Source organism: Thalassophryne amazonica, chromosome 16, assembly GCF_902500255.1.
Source record: "Thalassophryne amazonica chromosome 16, fThaAma1.1, whole genome shotgun sequence".
In the NCBI taxonomy this organism is placed as follows: Eukaryota; Metazoa; Chordata; class Actinopteri; order Batrachoidiformes; family Batrachoididae; genus Thalassophryne; species Thalassophryne amazonica.
In genome coordinates this window covers 19821062-19841202 of record NC_047118.1, presented here as the reverse complement: position 1 = coordinate 19841202, position 20141 = coordinate 19821062, and the positions used below count along the sequence as shown (strand labels likewise).

The 20141-nt window shown below is 41.5% G+C and overlaps 1 protein-coding gene across 6 annotated transcripts in view; it reads right to left on the bottom strand.

The window, feature by feature from the left end:
* The window catches only part of brd4 (bromodomain containing 4), a 70505-nt gene that overhangs the window by 3558 nt on the left and 46806 nt on the right, over positions 1 to 20141 (bottom strand). For 2 of the 6 annotated variants that reach the window (XM_034189792.1, XM_034189788.1), the window contains exons 8-18: positions 14407 to 14637; positions 14095 to 14321; positions 13494 to 13825; positions 13272 to 13367; positions 12568 to 12975; positions 8168 to 8923; positions 7949 to 8055; positions 4438 to 4585; positions 4214 to 4344; positions 2589 to 2794; positions 2223 to 2508 (exon numbers count right to left, since the gene is read on the bottom strand). In XM_034189792.1, coding sequence (XP_034045683.1) covers positions 2223 to 2508; positions 2589 to 2794; positions 4214 to 4344; positions 4438 to 4585; positions 7949 to 8055; positions 8168 to 8923; positions 12568 to 12975; positions 13272 to 13367; positions 13494 to 13825; positions 14095 to 14321; positions 14407 to 14637 — 2928 coding nt within the window. The remainder of the gene's footprint in view (positions 1 to 2222; positions 2509 to 2588; positions 2795 to 4213; positions 4345 to 4437; positions 4586 to 7948; positions 8056 to 8167; positions 8924 to 12567; positions 12976 to 13271; positions 13368 to 13493; positions 13826 to 14094; positions 14322 to 14406; positions 14638 to 20141) is intronic. The other 4 variants (XM_034189791.1, XM_034189789.1, XM_034189790.1 and 1 more) reach the window with 4 other exon arrangements.

Here is a 20141-nt window from a genome sequence, read left to right as displayed (position 1 = left end):
CTACCCCATACTATTGCACACGTTAAATCCTGTTTGCAGGAAGAATGGGACAAAGTAAAGCCCAACATGCTTCATTGATTGGTATCCTCTATGGCAAAAAAGTTTTGTGAGAAGAATGACATTACAAAGTGGTAAATGTTTTGGCCCCAACTTTTTTCTTTTTGTTGGAACATAAAGCAGAAATGGATTTATATTAACAAATGAAATTAACTTGACCACGTAAAACAAAGTATCTTGCGTTGATAATGTCTGCAATCAAACAGAAGTCAAGGTGAATCAAAGAGTCATTGTGTCGTTTTTATTTATTTGCATTTTCCATACGGTCTCAGTTTTTTTCTGATATGGGATTGCACCTGCAATCCAAGCTGCTCCTTAATGTTTTTATTTATTTTTACACAATAAAGTAAGTAAATTGAATGTGGCTCATCAATTCCACTTCATGCAGCACTACTGTAGTAAAACTAGAACAGTCAGCGTAATACTGAAACAAAGGTTAAAGACGAGACTAGTGGATGTTAATTCTAATAATATTAACAATAACCTTTTAAAACATGCACTGCTGATGAACTCGCAGTAAGCACTGATGAAGAGGTGGTTCCAGCAGCATCAGCACGGAACTAGATGGATTGCAGACTGATCTCTTTATATCCAACATGACCAGTCAAAGAAAATGCCTTGACCAGGCCCGATTGCTATCACTGTGATTGGATCGAGACGTGTATTTGTTAGCACAAGCTCTGAATTCAAACTGAGCTCCTTTTCAGTCCTTGACAGCTTGTACTCTGCACACACTGTACATAGCTACAACCAGTGCTTTGAACCAAAATTTTTTTCCCCAACTGGTTCGTTTTGAACAGAAACAGTATTTTAATGTGTCGGTTTTGGGTTCCACCCCAAAAACGACATTCCCAAAACCAGTTAGAAAAAAAAAAAATTCCTGAACCAGTTAATAACATTCCATGTCAGATGGACCTGTATGTGGAGCAGTAATGCTCCCACAAAAAACAGAAAAGACAGTAGAGCGTACCATAGCAGGCAGCAGAAGCTAGAACTTTTCAAAACGGGAAGCTGAATAAAATAAAGCCTTTTAAAAGAAAGAGGCATCTGTGCTGATCAACTGAAAAAGACTTACTATGTATTTATAGCAAACCAGTGGGTTTCTTGTATTTTAAAAAGAGTCAGCAACAAAAGCTACAGTTCTCACCATGGCCATAACCATAATAACCCCTAACCATAACCATAACAAGGCTGCACTATGTATGAATGTTATTAATACGGCTACATGCGAATAGCCACTACATAAAGCCATTCACACACTGAGTAAATATAAACTCTTAATCCGATGTTACATCGTTTCAGTCCTTATTACGCTGTGTTTTTAAAGAAGTCCCTCAGTGTTTGTCTGCTCCGGGTGTGTTTCTCAGCCTGAACCAGAGAACTCAAGTGCTTTGCCCCATCAACAAGAAAAACAAGTTATTTTCAGTGTTGCCACAGTTATTTTGAAAAGATACTTTATTAGTTACTTTTATTATAATATTATTATATTTATTATTTTATACTTTTATTAGTTACATTCAGCCGCTGCCAACAAGCTGCTAAGTAACTAATAAAGTAACTTTTCAAAGTTACTGTGGCAACACTGGTTATTATAAAATTTGAAATATATTCCTGCCAGTGTTCAGCCATCTGGCATATCTTGAGCATTCTGCTTGCAACGAAAATAAATCTCATTTGAGCCAACAAGACAAAAAAAAAAAGGAAGCATAATAATGACTCGAGTAAATGGAATGTTTTTAAAGAAATCCATTGATGTTTGTCTGCTCCAGTTATTTTTCTCAGAGTGAAACATGGACAACAGTGCTTTGTCCCACCAACAACAACCAAAAAAATAAACAGCAGGCACATGTGAAAGTCACTGGGTCTTCTTCTTCTGTTGAGTTTATTGGGGGTTTGCAAACAGACACGATGCATTACTGCCACCAACTGCTTTGGTGTAGAGCATTAATGAAATCTGACGTCCTCACCGGGTCAACGTAAATGGAAGCCTTTTGAAGAATGAATTAAATAACGGTATTAACCAGTTTCCATTATTTTAAATAAACGGTTCTGTTCTGGAACACAAAACATTACAAAGTTTCTGGTTTTCATTTTCGTTCTACAAACAGGTTCAAAGCCTTGACTACAACAACTCAAGAAAAGTAATGCTTGCCAAATCATCTCACCGCTTCTCGTCGCCTCCTCTCCTGCTCTCGGCGGCGTGCTAGCTCCCTCTGTTGGTCTAATGGGTTCTGTGTGGCAGGCTGAGGGGGTGTGGGGGGTTGGGGTGGTTGCTGTATTGTAGCTGGCTGCGGCTCTGGCTGCTGCGGCGGCGGTGGCGGCTGCTGCTGCTGCTGTTGTTGTTGTTGTGAAGGAACCTGGACGTGCTGCTGCTGCTGCTGCTCTTGACGCCGCCGTGGCTCTTCGTGCACCCGTCTGCTTGGCTCCATGATGTCGTCCTCGTCCCGACTCCTGGAAGACATTAAGATATGGAGTTGCACACAGCTAAAACAACTTTGTTATTTTACCTCAGCTGTTTTTAGCCATCCTACCGTAGCTTGTCCTGCTCTCTGCGTAGCCGGTCTTTTTCTGCCTGCTCAGCTTGGGCCTTCAAGGCCTTTTCCCGCTCCTCCTTCTCTCGTGCAACACGACGGAACTGTTCAAAACTGTCACTCGATGACTTGACTGCAGATAAAGGTGTTGATGTGGACTTCTGTGCCAGGCTGGCCCATGAGCCCATATTTTTGAGTTTCACATCCTGACAAACCAATGGAAAGTGAAGGTTGAAAAACCATTAAGAGACAATATTTTTAAAGTTCAATCAATCAATCAATCAATTTTTTTTATATAGCGCCAAATCACAACAAACAGTTGCCCCAAGGCGCCCCATATTGCAAGGCAAGGCCATACAATAATTATGTAAAACCCCAACGGTCAAAACGACCCCCTGTGAGCAAGCACTTGGCTACAGTGGGAAGGAAAAACTCCCTTTTAACAGGAAGAAACCTCCAGCAGAACCAGGCTCAGGGAGGGGCAGTCTTCTGCTGGGACTGGTTGGGGCTGAGGGAGAGAACCAGGAAAAAGACATGCTGTGGAGGGGAGCAGAGATCGATCACTAATGATTAAATGCAGAGTGGTGCATACAGAGCAAAAAGAAAAAGAAACAGTGCATCATGGGAACCCCCCAGCAGTCTAAGTCTATAGCAGCATAACTAAGGGATGGTTCAGGGTCACCTGATCCAGCCCTAACTATAAGCTTTTTCAAAAAGGAAAGTTTTAAGCCTAATCTTAAAAATAGAGAGGGTGTCTGTCTCCCTGATCCAAATTGGGAGCAGGTTCCACAGGAGAGGAGCCTGAAAGCTGAGGGCTCTGCCTCCCATTCTACTCTTACAAACCCTAGGAACTACAAGTAAGCCTGCAGTCTGAGAGCGAAGCGCTCTATTGGGGTGATATGGTACTAAGAGGTTCCCAAGATAAGATGGGACCTGATTATTCAAAACCTTATACGTAAGAAGAAGAATTTTAAATTCTACTCTGGAATTAACAGGGAGCCAATGAAGAGAGGCCAATATGGGTGAAATATGCTCTCTCCTTCTAGTCCCTGTCAGTACTCTAGCTACAGCATTTTGAATTAACTGAAGGCTTTTCAGGGAACTTTTAGGACAACCTGATAATAATGAATTACAGTAGTCCAGCCTAGAAGAAATAAATGCATGAATTAGCTTTTCAGCATTACTCTGAGACAAAACCTTTCTAATTTTAGAGATATTGCGCAAATGCAAAAAAGCAGTCCTACATATTTGCTTAATGTAAGATGAAAGAGTTTGCCTCCATAAGTCATTTGATAGTTAAACTGGCTTGGGGACTGGCGCTGAATGTTACACCACTTGAAAGATAGGAATTTAATGAAATATCAGGTTTTGTGTATTTTTGCCTTGAACTTTGATGACCCCTGGCAAGGTCACCGTTTGGTTTTCGGTCAAAAATTTTTGGATACGTTTGTTTCTTAGTAGGTTCCATCTCTGAGCTTTGAAATTCGTTGAAATCTGAGTCGGCTTGAATCACAGCCGGCTTGAGCCTTAAAAAAATTGGTTCTTAAATCAAGTATCTGTGTAGGTGGTCTGTGTGTAACTACTGAACACAAATTTTGACTTATGGTAGAACTAAAGCTACCCACCTGTACCTTTTTGGGGGCTACAGGTGTCTTAGGCTCCTGTTTAAACTTATCCTTGTCCTGCAGGGAAGATGGTGACACAGTAGGCTCAGAGGAGCGGATGACAGGCCTCGAACTGTCCACAGACTTCACATCTACTCAAAAGAAGTACATACACACAAGTGTGAACTCAACACTTCATGCATTTTATCCACAGAGAAACAGAGTTAACAAGAATCAATCCTCACTCTGTTGTCCATGGCCATGTTGTGAAGACTTATCTGGATGCTTGTGATGGTCTGGTCTCGTGGCGGGGTTAAATTGCTCTATTCTCATCACTGGTGATGGAGAAAGTTTCTCCTCCTTTAACACAGCTTGGTTCACAGGCGCCCTCTGCTGTGAAGAAAGCAATTTAAAATGGCATAAGAATGATACAACCAGGGAAGCAGCATGAGGAAGAAAATATGAGTATTAAGTTGAAAGAATAACAAAACGAAAATGTCAAAGTTCTGAAGACAAATTTGAGGTTACAAAACTTCACGGGGTCGTGTGGCCCTACTGGCACAGACGTATGAGAAGAGGTAGGATGAGATTCGTAACAAGATAAGTAATCTGTTTTATTTCCAGCCAGAGATGCGTAACATCTAATCTGCTCCATTTATTTTATATCACCATAAAATACAAGACACAAGCATTTTGCATGTACAGTTGTGTTCAAAATAATAGCATGTTTAAAAAAGTGAGTAAAACTTAAAATTCTTATAATAGTTTTTATTTTCATACACACAAATGCATAGGGGACACTGCACATTCTATCCCAAATCAAACCATGAAGAAAAATTTATCACATTTGTTATTACTTAACAGAAAGTGACAAAAAAGAATATTAGGCTGTTCAAAAAAAAGAAGAAGAAGAAGAAAAAAAGAAGAAAACTAGCATTGTCTGCATTGTTTCTCGTACTATGGTGTTGGGCCTATTCATCACATACCAGGGATCATGGATCAGTTTGGAGACATCAAAATACTTAAAGAGGTCATGTTGCCTTATGCCAAAGAGGAAACGCCCTTGAAATGGGTGCTTCAACAAGACAACAACAAACACACCAGTAAGTGAACAGCATCTTGGTTCCAGACCAACAAGATTAATGTTATGGAGTGGTCAGCCCAATCCCTGGGACCTGACTCCAACACAAAACCTGCGGGGTGACATCAAAAATGCTGTTTCTGAGTCAAAAGCAAAAAATGCAGAGGAACTGTGGAATGTAGTCCAATCTTCCAAAAGTTCTGGGCTGGACTATGTGTTCACAGGTGCCAGAAGTTGGTCAACTCCATGCACAACAGATGTGAAGCAGTGGATATACAACTACATATTAATTCAGTGATTAAAGCTAAATCTTTAAGCAATTTTCAGTTTATACAGTAAATGTTTAGAGTCTAACGAAAAATGCAGACACTGCTATTTTTTTAACAGCCTAATATAAATTTTTTTTCACTTTCTGTGAAGTAATCACAAATGTAATCATTTTTCTTCATGTTTTGATTTGGAATAAAATGGGCAGTGTTCCCAATGCATTTACGTGTATGGAAATAAAAGCTATTATCAAGATTTTGAGTTTTGCTCACTTTTTTTTAAACACACTGCTATTATTTTGTACACAACCATACATTATGTAGTAAAATGTTATAGATAAAATAACCAAAAATTTTAAATTGTACACAGCATTAGTTAAATTTTCTCCTTTTCTTATTCCTCAATATTTTTTTTATTTTTTCTCTCAAGCAAGTGTAGAAAACCTTTTGGGGTGATGAGCATGATGGTCCATTTTTAGCTATATCCCCCTGAACTTACTCCAACAGCTAAAACACTAATGTGTTGAACAGATACACTCAATACCACCTGAAAGAGCTTTACCTTTACTCTAACATGGCAAGTATTCTTGGCTTCAACAAGTGCATTGACAAGCCCAACCTGAAACTTGTGCAAGGTCTTAGCAAAGTATAATTTAGACTAGCAAGTTCCACTGCAATCTATGAAGACTTTGTGTTATTGTTTACACTAGGTTTAGTGAGATGACCTTGTGTATGAATTACAACTTCATACATATGCAAAATACTGCATACACAATATCTGAGAAACTCAGTTCCTGGTGGCCATAATTAAAATGAAAATACACCCATCAAACTTGTTGGAGTTCTTGAGCCTTGTCCACATGGATACAAAACAGTCTTTGTTTTCAAAAGTGTTCTGAAAATATGGCAATGTTTCAAGATTTATCTGCATCCACACTAAAAAGTTTAAATCAACCAAAAAAGTTGGAGTACATATGCCAGGCCTGTACGTTATGCGAGTTTGCATGCATGCATTTTTGTGTCATTTACTGGACTTTCTATGACTTAAAAACAACAGACAGAGAAAAGCTATGAGCTAAAAATAAGCTAAATATTAAATGATTAATTTTCCACACTTCATTTGGATGCATCTTGTGCATTTGGATGTATCAAGGAAACGGCGTCAACTGAATCAGCATAAAAATTACATCACTGGATAATTAGCACCTTTCACTGGTTTCTATGGATGGAAAAGAACACAGCCATGAACAATACAAACAGTTTTGTTTTTTTCCTGAATGATTGCAAGGACTAACAAAGTCACATGACTGCTGTCCGGTTCAGAAAAGCTCTTTCGACCGGACTGGAGCACCACACGGAAAACTCTGGATTTTACAAAGATCGGAGCAGCACATGGAAAAAACTCAAGAAACAAAAGAAGACTGATGGTGAGTTCACATGAACTTGAATGTGCCCATTAATATATTAGGATGTTTCCAAAATGGTGTTTTCATGCAGGTGCTTCAGGCTCACTGTAATTTAAAAAAAAAAAAAAAATGCTGTGAGTTTGTTAGTTGTTACAACAGTTTAGTCGTCCTAACAGTAATTGGGGTGCAGATTACTCAGGAATTTTCACCACAGTCATCATCTCTTCAGATTTCTGCTGGCTGCGAAAAATCCATTTAATGATCCACCAAGAGGAATAAAAGTAGTTTCACTATTAACAACATCAAGTGATTAATTATGAGCTGCTATGACTAAACAGGTGTGAGGTAATCATTTCAGAAACATTCCGTATTTCTTGTGCACACAGCATTTTCAGATTTGCCCTCTCTGGGACCCGTTTTCAAATACTATCATTTTCATCCTCCCAATACGCCGTTTACATGCGACTGAAATGCCAAAATGATGCAAACCTTAAGCTGTTCCCATGTGGATGGGGCCTTAGTGAAGTGTGCCAAGATTCACTTTGATACAGAAAGTATTTGACATATCACACAAGGTTTCACAGACCGCCACCACTGGTGGCCATATTCATAATGTAAATGTACCCAATGACAAACCTGTCCAAGGTCTCAGTGAGGTGATCTTGTGTACCAAGTTTAACACTGGTATACAAAATCTTGAAAGCCTTAATGGCAACTTCAAAGAAACATTACCTCCTGGTGGCCAGGTAGAGAAAAATAACTTATTCTTATATCTAGAACTTATTCTTCTCTACAAGAGTCAGGACAGAAGTCAGACTACCAGAGCAAGAATTTTAGCTGAGGAAGCTTCTGTGATTTGAAGCGAAACGTCCTCACGTCAAAGCAACCCAGTCCAGTCGAAGAGTCAAGCTTCTCTACTATGGAAACCACCTGGACAACTGAGAGCCTACACAGAAATCTGACCCTACATTAACTCCTCCAAAAACTGTCCAATCTATCTTACCTTTTTGGGCTGCATGTTATGAGGTGGAGACTGGTGAGCTAATGATGGATACTGGGGAAGTTGAGGGGAATGCATCATGAGAGGAGACGGACTGTCCCTTATGTGACCTGTTAATGGAAGAAAAGAACATAAATCCTAATAGTCTGTAAGTCAAGTACACCGCAATGGTCTGTGCTGTTTCAAACAGAGGTGCAAATTCTGAATTTTTCTAACACTCACTTGTGCTATAAGGGTCAGCCTTGGTCTGTCGAGGAGAGGGTTGTTCTTGTGGCTGCTGGATGATCTGCTGTGCTTTGTTGGTAGGCATGGAAACTTTGTGTTGGGATGCCTGTGACTGACTGACGACGACAGGACCCTGCTGATAGCTCAACTGCTGCTGCTGCTGAGCGTGCTGCATACGGCGGGCATGGTGCGACGGCATCTGTTGGGGCAGCACTTGATGCAATGGTGCTGGTTGGGCCTGAGAGTGCACAGGGAGTTGTGGAGGAGGCAGGGAGGTCTGGGGTGGAAGCTGAGATTGAGCTTGGACAGACTGCAGGAGAGAAGTCTGACCTGGCTGCTGCTGCTGCAGCAACTGCTGCTGCTGATGAGCCTGGGCCTGGAGTGACTGAATGGACTGCTGGGGCTGACGGGTTTGCTGAAGCTGTTGAAGGTATAATTGTACTTGGTTTATAGGCATAGACCCTGGCTCTTCATCATCCTCCAGCAGCATCTGGGGAGGCTGGGAGGACAGTAAGCCCTGCGGCGTGAGCGTTGGTGGTGACATTGGCCGTTGATGCAGTGGTCGTGGGGGGTGGAGGATCTGAGCAGGCAGCTGGTGTTGAGGTGGTGGTGCTGTCTGGGGTGGAAGTTGCGGTTGCTGCAGGGATGGTTGCTGCTGAGGCGGGACCGGTTGCTGCTGAGGAAGTTTGGGATGAAGCGGTGCTGCCTTGTGACTTGGTCGAGATGGCTGCTGAGGCATGGAACTGTGCAAAGCTAAAGTTGGAAGACAAAGTGAGATGGCAAAAGTATGAAAGATGAATGACAAGTTAAAGGAGAAACCAACAATGTGTCGAAGTGTATCCGGTGCTGATTGTATTAGTCTCTGGAGTGCTACACCTCTTCAAATTGCGGTATTTCCTCAGTTGGTGATTGTGGTACAGAGTGCTCTCTAATACTATTCAATGTGTTTTGCCACTCATTTTTTCCAGGTTCGTTCTTCATCATTCACCAGTACATAACAAGAAAGTATACTCGTTTGCCAAGTATCCCCTGCCAGTACTTTATACCACACCATTCAACTCTCTCCAGATGTGTTGCTGGCCTCACCACATTACCACAATGGGATTTGGGTCAATAAAATATTGACAATTCTGCTTTCAAACTTCACCTTGGTCACTATAATTTATGGCGAACAAATGCACATTTTTGTGGCTAATTGGTTAGAATACGAAAGAAAAAAAAAAAAAAACCTCTATGCAACAATGTTTTTACTGTCAAAGCTCACAGAACACTAATGTGCCAACTCTTCAAAGACTTTGGTCCAAAGAGTACGTGTATCCGATATGAAAGCAATATAGACTTATGGTGGTGACAAGGGATGTAACGGAGGGATGCAACCCATTTTAATCTCCTTCTAAAGGGCAGAACAAAAACAGCTGCTAGAGATGATAAATTACATCAAACAGTACTCCTGGCTGTCTAGCTGGTGAAAATCCAAAATATTTCTGTATCCCCTTCTGGCAGTAGGACCGGTGGAGGATAATCAGCATTAAGTCTCAAGGAAAAGAAAACCCAGTGATAAAATACAGCTGGGAAGATAGACTGTGCTATAAACTAAGGATTGATGTGTATCAATGAAAACAGAGCTCTTATAATTGAAATATCCACCTCCGAAAGTCAGCATTTAAGCTGAACTCATCCATCATTGACAATTTCATAAATGGCGCCATTGACACAATTTTAACCAATCAGAAAAAACCCCACAGGATCGCATGCGTAACTGTTGTGACGTAGCATGGGGACAGAAAGCTACACATGGAGAACACACACTGATGTAAAAGTCCTCTCTCTGTCTCTCTCTCACCATTTTCCTGCTGAGCACACTCGAAGCCTTTCAACTGTAAAATGAACTAAATTTCTAAATGTATATCAGCAGTGCTCACGGGAGTAAAGTGAATCTCTGTTCAACTGTCCACCTCAGCTGCGCTCTGAGTTGCTCTTAAAAGTCGTCTTGGCTGCGGTGCGCGGAACAAACGGCTTGCCTTCAACGCAGAAAACTTCCCCCTCCCCCTCCGTTTACATTCAGCAGTAAACAGAGCAGAGAGCAGGCAGCACGAGAGAGGTTTCACAGATGTGGTTTCTCTCCAGTATCGTAAAATCCCACAGGCTGGATCGGGAAATTCCGATCCGCGAATTACGTCAGTATCAGAACCAAATACTGATCTGGGATGTTGACTGCCGCTTATGTGCTTTGCTCCTGCTATACTGAAGAGCAACACTGGCGGAGTGTTGAACCTCTGTGCCCATGTAACATCACACAGTGCTGTTATAGCATGGCAGCCTTGTGGTGGCTGTAGACAAGCCATACAAAAACGCTAATACCTTTAACAGAAATGATCACACATGCCTACAACTTTTCATATGGGCTCTCAATATCATAATCTACCAACCCAATCATAAATTATGTAAACTTTTCCTTTCAGTTACAAGGTTCTCAATAGGAGATTATTTTGTGGTAACAAGTAAAACAATAAGTTTTGCTTAATTGCCATATTTTACAGTTACTGTTTGTGAAATGGTAAAAACCTGAAAGGACTGAGTCATACTGATGAACCCAGTATTGCACTGCAATACAGCACTCAACACTACAGCTTTCATAATGGTTTTAGCCTCTTTTTACTGCCTTGTGTTCAGAAGGCACTGTCAAAATCTAAGTAGTCATCACTGTTGCCAATAAATACACTCAACAAAAATATAAACGCAACACTTTTGGTTTTGCTCCCATTTTGCATGAGATTAACTCAAAGATCTAAAACTTTTTCCACATACACAATATCACCATTTCCCTCAAATATTGTTCACAAACCAGTCTAAATCTGTGATACTGAGCACTTCTCCTTTGCTGAGATAATCCATCCCACCTCACAGGTGTGCCATATCAAGATGCTGATTAGACACCATGATTAGTGCACAGGTGTGCCTTAGACTGCCCACAATAAAAGGCCACTCTGAAAGGTGCAGTTTTGTTTTATTGGGGGGGGATACCAGTCAGTATCTGGTGTGACCACCATTTGCCTCATGCAGTGCAACACATCTCCTTCGCATAGAGTTGATCAGGTTGTCAATTGTGGCCTGTGGAATGTTGGTCCATTCCTCTTCAATGGCTGTGCGAAGTTGCTGGATATTGGCAGGAACTGGTACACGCTGTCGTATACGCCGGTCCATAGCATCCCAAACATGCTCAATGGGTGACATGTCCGGTGAGTATGCCGGCCATGCAAGAACTGGGACATTTTCAGCTTCCAAGAATTGTGTACAGATCCTTGCAACATGGGGCCGTGCATTATCCTGCTGCAACATGAGGTGATGTTCTTGGATGTATGGCACAACAATGGGCCTCAGGATCTCGTCACAGTATCTCTGTGCATTCAAAATGCCATCAATAAAATGCACCTGTGTTCTTCATCCATAACAGACGCCTGCCCATACCATAACCCCACCACCACCATGGGCCACTCGATCCACAACACTGACATCAGAAAACTGCTCACCCACACGACGCCACACACGCTGTCTGCCATCTGCCCTGGACAGTGTGAGCCGGGATTCATCCGTGAAGAGAAGACCTCTCCAACGTGCCAAACGCCAGCGAATATGAGCATTTGCCCACTCAAGTCGGTTACGATGACGAACTGGAGTCAGGTCGAGACCCCGATGAGGATGACAAGCATGCAGATGAGCTTCCCTGAGACGGTTTCTGACAGTTTGTGCAGAAATTCTTTGGTTATGCAAACCGATTGTTTCAGCAGCTGTCCGAGTGGCTGGTCTCAGACGATCTTGGAGGTGAACATGCTGGATGTGGAGGTCCTGGGCTGGTGTGGTTACACGTGGTCTGCGGTTGTGAGGCTGGTTGGATGTACTGCCAAATTCTCTGAAACGCCTTTGGAGACGGCTTATGGTAGAGAAATGAATATTCAATACACGAGTTGACATTCCTGCTGTCAGCATGCCAATTGCACGCTCCCTCAAACCTTGCGACATCTGTGGCATTGTGCTGTGTGATAAAACTGCACCTTTCAGAGTGGCCTTTTATTGTGGGCAGTCTAAGGCACACCTGTGCACTAATCATGGTGTCTAATCAGCATCTTGATATGGCACACCTGTGAGGTGGGATGGATTATCTCAGCAAAGGAGAAGTGCTCACTATCACAGATTTAGACTGGTTTGTGAACAATATTTGAGGGAAATGGTGATATTGTGTATGTGGAAAAGGTTTTAGATCTTTGAGTTCATCTCATACAAAATGGGAGCAAAACCAAAAGTGTTGCGTTTATATTTTTGTTGAGTGTAAATAAATTGTAAAAATGATTATTCTTACAATCAAGTTAATCAGAAAACTGTCTTGTTTACAGCCTTACCTGGAGATGTGATAATTGGATGCTGGTTGAGGAAGGGGTGGGTCTCTGGGGACACTGGACCAGCAGCGGAAGGAGCGTTGAGGTGTGGAGGTGCGGGCGAGGTGGAGTTGCCAGTGTGATGGGACAGATGCATTAAAGGGTGGCTAAAATGCGGCAGGGACTCAAAGCTAGTCTCCAAAATCTGGGAAGATTCCAGAGCTGTTAAAGGTGGAGCCATAAAGTTTGCAGGAGATGGCTGATGTTGCTTCATCTGAGTGTTGGACTGAACTGCTGTAGCTTGGGTAAAAAGCCCAGTCTGAGGTGGGACAGTCTGAGTAAGGCTAGTCTGTGCAGGGCCAGTCTGAGTGTTGGGCTGCACCTTCTTGCCCTCTTTCACAGATTGACTTTTCTTCTTTTGTTTTGTTGTTGCTGTGGAAAACAGAGTAGGGGATGAGCCTTCTTTTTTGCGTATGTATGCTCATATGTGTGTTTTTGTTAGTTTACAACAATTGGACTTCTTCTTGCTTCACTACAAGTGAAGGTGACTTCTTCAGAACTCACCCTGGTGACTTTTTCAAAAGTCTTGCATACCGACAAGAGCATTAAACAACGTGAAAAGTCTTAAACCTCAAAATATGCCCCCACCTGAATGACTGCGAAGATCTGATAGACTTCTATGTGTATACATCTATGAGTGAGTGAGCGGTAACATTTTTATGCCCCACCTGTTCCTTCAGCTTCACTGTCTGAGCTAGAGCCAGTGCTCTCGGAAGTAGAGTCAGCCTTTTTGGAAGAAGTCATTGACTCCACTGGCTTCTCAACTGTAAGACACCATAAATTAGCACAAAAAATCTGGTCACATAATTCTGGAAGAAATACCTGAAGATTTAGCATTTTGACTCACTACAGAATTTCACACAAAAGGCGCGTTTTATGCCGTGACTAACCTGGGACCTTTTTCTTCTTGCGGAGGCAGGAAGACACATATCTCTCCAATTCACGCAAAGTGGAAGGTTTAAGGGTCTCAAAGTCAATCTCAATCTCATCAGGGTTTGAATTCTTTAGCGAGGGCTCTCTAGACTGGATGATATGCACCACGCGGCCTAGTTTATCACCAGGGAGTTTGTTGATGTCCAAGCTTAGCTGTCTCTTCTCCTCATATGTCATCGGCTTGCACTTTTCCCCAGCAGCCGATGACCCAGTTGCTCCAAGATCATCTTCTGTGGCGGGAGCAGGCTGCAGGTTGGAGGGATTATTGCTTTTTGTCCACTCTTTTTTACTACAGAGGGAAAACAGAAACATTACTGGCAGTGACAAAATTACACAATCTTAACAACACGCATTTATTCATGCAGCATTTTTGTGACATGCCATTGGGAAATGTTACTCTGAAATGTGACTGTATTATGACGACATTTCACTTGAACATTTGAACAGATTTTAATGCCTTCTGCTCATAGGATAGACTTTTCCAGGGGTCAGGTCCAACTTTTTCGAAGGCATTCACGTGAATGTCACTGATAGTTCATACAAGCTCATTTGACCAACCTGTTCTTCTTCTTAGGTGCAACTTCCTTGTTACTGTTGTTAATATTCTTGCTTTTCTTAGAGAGCTGTGAAACAGGTGTAGCATCCTGGACGTCTTCTACAAGGCCAGGCACACCTTTTTTCTTATGCTTGTCTTTTTTCTTCTCTTTCTTTTCCTTCTCTTTTCTCTTTGGTTTGCTGGCTTGTGGCTGGGAGAGTGCAGCTAGCTGCTCATGGACAGCCTTCAACTGTATGAAGAGAAGAATAGTTTTCAGCAGACTCCAAGGAGGACTACATACTCACAGCTACAAGGAGCTATCTTTAATCACTAACCTGTTCCTGAAGCTCAGCCAGCCTCTGGGCTCGCTCCTCCTTGGAGTCATCAGTGGAAGACTCTGACTCAGAGGATGAATCGCTGGAACTGTCCGAAGAGGGTGAGACCCGGCCCAAAGGCGGCTGGGGCTTAACTGGGGCTGGATGGTGAAGTGCAGGAGCTGGAGCAGATACCAGGGGTTTGCTCTCAGGTTCATCTGGCATCTTGGCAAAACGCATCTCAAAAACATCCTGTAAGAGGAACAAAGACCAATAAAATAAATAAAAAGCATTTTAAGGTTTATTACAGGCACCTATAATGTCTCTGTAAACAATAGGAAAACAGAACGTGGCGAGAAAAACTTGTGAACACACCGATCAACAGAAACAGAGTTGGTGTGTATTTGAAAATGATGCGAAATGTGTTTTAAAGTAACAGTGACGGCTCTGAGTGCTGTGCGCTACCGCTCTGTGTTTATTCAACAGATGGAGACTGATGCAAACTGTTAATGATGTGTATGAATAAAATAGGTCTATAGTATTTTTAGAACAGTGTAAAATTGTTTTTAAATAATGCACTGTGGTTCTGTAGTGAAGCAGTGGCTACCATGACTATTAGCATCACCGGCTCTGTGCTTATAAAGAGAAGGAGATCAATGTGCACGCACTTATTTGGTGACTCTGGATTAATCATTTTTAATTAAATCAATGCAGACCAATCAAATACTTACTTGATCAGGGCGATACTAGGCGGAGCCAATCAGATCATGACATCACTAAATTTGGTTTAACTTGACACGTTACCAAATTCAACTACATACAATTATGGTGTAATGTAAGAAATACTTGATACGACTAACACCAACTTGGGCAGTTGCATATTTCTGTGAACTCCCATCATTACACAGAACGTGGCTAATTCACGTACATTTACTGTAGAGAGTGACGGCAACATGGCCGTATGATGTTTAGCAAAACACAGAATGATAAGAGCTCTGCTCAAATCATACAGATGAGGACAAAATTATAGGCCCATCTATGAAATTGAACATTTTCTTAAAAATTTTGTAAAGTGCTTTTTTAACTGAGCAAAAATTTACAATACAGCATTTCTAACCAATCTACTTTTATTTTAGATGCTTACATTATTTTACTTTGCATATAGAAACAAAATTATTTCACAAAAACTACCAGGGTTACGTTATTAGCTCACTTAAGAACTGACCCTTTTGTTGAATGACAGCGCAAACCATAGTCATGCAGTGATGTGCTTTAAGTCTGTAATGCTCATACAACCCCTGGCAAAAATTATGGAATCACCGGCCTCGGAGTATGTTCATTCACTTGTTTAATTATGTAGAAAAAAAGCAGATCACAGACATGACACAAAACTAAAGTCATTTCAAATGGCAACTTTCTGGCTTTAAGAAACACTATAAGAAATCAGGAAAAAAAAAATTGTGGCAGTCAGTAACGGTTACTTTTTCAGACCAAGCAGAGGGGAAAAAAAAAAATATGGAATCACTCAATTCTGAGAATAAATTATGGAATCACCCTGTAAATTTTCATCCCCAAAACTAACACCTGCATCAAATCAGATCTGCTCGTTAGTCTGCATCTAAAAAGGAGTGATCACACCTTGGAGAGCTGTTGCACCAAGTGGACTGACATGAATCATGGCTCCAACACGAGAGATGTCAATTGAAACAAAGGAGAGGATTATCAAACTCTTAAAAGAGGGCAAATCATCATGCAATGTTGCAAAAGATGTTGGTTGTTCACAGTCAGCTGTGTCTAAACTCTGGACCAAAAACAATCAACATGGGAAGGTTGTTAAAGGCAAACATACTGGTAGACCAAGGAAGACATCAAAGTGTCAAGACAGAAAACTTAAAGCAATATGTCTCAAAAATCGAAAACGCACAACAAAACAAATGAGGAACGAATGGGAGGAAACTGGAGTCAACGTCTGTGACTGAACTGTAAGAAACCGCCTAAAGGAAATGGGATTTACATACAGAAAAGCTAAACGAAAGCCATCATTAACACCTAAACAGAAAAAAACAAGGTTACAATGGGCTAAGGAAAAGCAATCGTGGACTGTGGATGACTGGATGAAAGTCATATTCAGTGATGAATCTCGAATCTGCATTGGGCAAGGTGATGATGCTGGAACTTTTGTTTGGTGCCATTCCAATGAGATTTATAAAGATGACTGCCTGAAGAGAACATGTAAATTTCCACAGTCGATGATATGGGGCTGCATGTCAGGTAAAGGCACTGGGGAGATGGCTGTCATTACATCATCAATAAATGCACAAGTTTACATTGATATTTTGGACACTTCTTATCCCATCAATTTGAAACGATGTTTGGGGATGATGAAACCATTTTTCAAGATGATAATGCATCTTGCCATAGAGCAAAAACTGTGAAAACATTCCTTGCAAAAAGACACATAGGGTCAATGTCATGGCCTGCAAATAGTCTGGATCTTAATCCAATTGAAAATCTTTGGTGGAAGTTGAAGAAAATGGTCCATGACAAGGCTCCAACCTGCAAAGCTGATCTGGCAACAGCAATCAGAGAAAGTTGGAGCCAGATTGATGAAGAGTACTGTTTGTCACTCATTAAGTCCATGCCTCAGAGACTGCAAGCTGTTATAAAAGCCAGAGGTGGTGCAACAAAATACTAGTGATGTGTTGGAGCGTTCTTTTGTTTTTCATGATTCCATAATTTTTTCCTCAGAATTGAGTGATTCCATATTTTTTTCCCTCTGCTTGGTCTAAAAAATAACCGTTACTGACTGCCACAATTTTTTTTCCTGATTTCTTATAGTGTTTCTTAAAGCCAGAAAGTTGCCATTTGAAATGACTTTAGTTTTGTGTCATGTCTGTGATCTGTTTTTTTTTCTACAAAATTAAACAACTGACTGAACATCCTCCAAGGCCGGTGATTCCATAATTTTTGCCAGGGGTTGTAGCTTGTAAAATCAAGTTAAAACTGAGGGTTATCTTCCAATGTACCTGCACAGTACAAAACAAGCCTGGCAGAGTTAGGAAACAAACGATTTCAAAGACTCTGTCTAAAGGCCCCAGAACAACTGCCAAGACACTACTGAATGACTTAGTCATGTCAGGAACTGTAGTCTCAAAGAAGACAATCATTAGCAGGCCATGGGCCAGCAGGGTCCCACGTGCACCCCCCCCCACTAGAAATGTTGTGTCATTAGAAAGATTAGGATGTCTAGATTACAAAAATAACCACCCTATTACAGAATATAAAACTGACAAAGAATGTGTGCGAGTAGCACAAAGAGGCCACATGTGAAGTAGGTCATAAGCATGTCATTACAAGCTTCGACATGGGGGTTTGTATGAAGGCAAACCCTCTGATCTGGAACAAGCCTCAAAGATACAGGAAGCAGACTGTACTCATTGGTACGTTCTACCTGGTTTGTGCGTATATGATGTCAGGCACTAGTGAAATGTCCAATATATGTCCGATTTGAATAATTTTTGCATGAAATGAAAGTTGAAAGGTCACACTTTCCAATGGTATATACATTTTGTGCAGAGCCCTGGACAGGAATGGACTGCGAGGGTGCAGACCAAGAAAAGAGACCTTCAACCCAGTTGAAGTAGGCTAAGGACAATCTGGAGAAAGATTATGCATACTGGAAGCGTGTCCTTTGGTCAGATGAGACAAAACTAGAGCTCTTTGGCCACAGTGACACTGCTTATGTTTTGAAGGAAGATGGGAGAGGTGTGTAACCCAAAAAACACCATCTCCAAAGTGAACCATGGTGGTGGGAATATTTGCTTTGGGGATGCTTCAGTGAATCTGGAATCATGAAGAAAGGAGGACATGTGATGAAAGAAAACCTCAAGCAGTCAACAGCAAAACTGGGTCGTCACTTTGTCTTCCAACACGACAACCCAAAAACATACGTCACTTCTGGTGAAGGACTACCTTCAGAAGACCAAAGTGACTTGAATCCAACTAAAAATCTGCGGAGTGAACTGACGCCCAAGGTATATTTAATTGAATTTATTTAATTCATTTCATGTATATAGCACCAAATCAAAACAAAGTTGCCTCAAGACACTTCACACAAGTACGGTCTAACCTTACCAATCCCCAGAGGAAGCACACAGATTACAGTGGTAAGGAAAAACTCCCTTTGATGATCTGAGGAAGAAACCTCAAGCAGACCAGACTCAGAGGGGTGACCCTCTGCTTGGGCCATGCTACAGACACAAATGACAAAACAATTGACAAAACGAATATACAGGAAATTCTGCCGGTGCACAGGAAGGGAGGGATGCAGAAGTAGACACCACTCCCATCTCTGGATGAAGCTGCACCTCAAATAGAGAGAGAGAGAGAGAGAGAGAAAAAAAAAAAAATCAGAATCAGACAGACATCAGAAAGGCAGCAAATACAATATAATTTGTCAGCATTAAGCAGCAAGAAAAACAAAAGAAACACTAAGGTGATCGCAGGCCACTAGCCCTAAGATTCACTAAAAGACCCAGACTTTAGATATAGTTGAGGTCGCAGCCCACTTCGTTTCCTAATAAAATGAATTTTAAAGGGTGAAAAGCATAGTAACGTACTATGCCAGTATGCTAACCATACGAAAGGGAAAGTAAGTGCGTCAATTTTGAAGAAAATAGAAATTTGTAGAAAACAGATTTCATAGCGGGGCTAATAATTTTGTCCTCATCTGTATGATGATTCTAAGAGTTCTGTTCAAATCATACATATTATTTTCTATCAAATGTATTACAAATTAAACATATCAATCAATCAATCAATTTTTTTTATATAGCGCCAAATCACAACAAACAGTTGCCCCAAGGCGCTTTATATTGTAAGGCAAGGCCATACAATAATTATGTAAAACCCCAACGGTCAAAACGACCCCCTGTGAGCAAGCACTTGGCTACAGTGGGAAGGAAAAACTCCCTTTTAACAGGAAGAAACCTCCAGCAGAACCAGGCTCAGGGAGGGGCAGTCTTCTGCTGGGACTGGTTGGGGCTGAGGGAGAGAACCAGGAAAAAGACATGCTGTGGAGGGGAGCAGAGATCGATCACTAATGATTAAATGCAGAGTGGTGCATACAGAGCAAAAAGAGAAAGAAACAGTGCATCATGGGAACCCCCCAGCAGTCTACGTCTATAGCAGCATAACTAAGGGATGGTTCAGGGTCACCTGATCCAGCCCTAACTATAAGCTTTAGCAAAAAGGAAAGTTTTAAGCCTAATCTTAAAAGTAGAGAGGGTGTCTGTCTCCCTGATCTGAATTGGGAGCTGGTTCCACAGGAGAGGAGCCTGAAAGCTGAAGGCTCTGCCTCCCATTCTACTCTTACAAACCCTAGGAACTACAAGTAAGCCTGCAGTCTGAGAGCGAAGCGCTCTATTGGGGTGATATGGTACTACGAGGTCCCTAAGATAAGATGGGACCTGATTATTCAAAACCTTACAAGTAAGAAGAAGAATTTTAAATTCTATTCTAGAATTAACAGGAAGCCAATGAAGAGAGGCCAATATAGGTGAGATATGCTCTCTCCTTCTAGTCCCCGTCAGTACTCTAGCTGCAGCATTTTGAATTAACTGAAGGCTTTTTAGGGAACTTTTAGGACAACCTGATAATAATGAATTACAATAGTCCAGCCTAGAGGAAATAAATGCATGAATTAGTTTTTCAGCATCACTCTGAGACAAGACCTTTCTGATTTTAGAGATATTGCG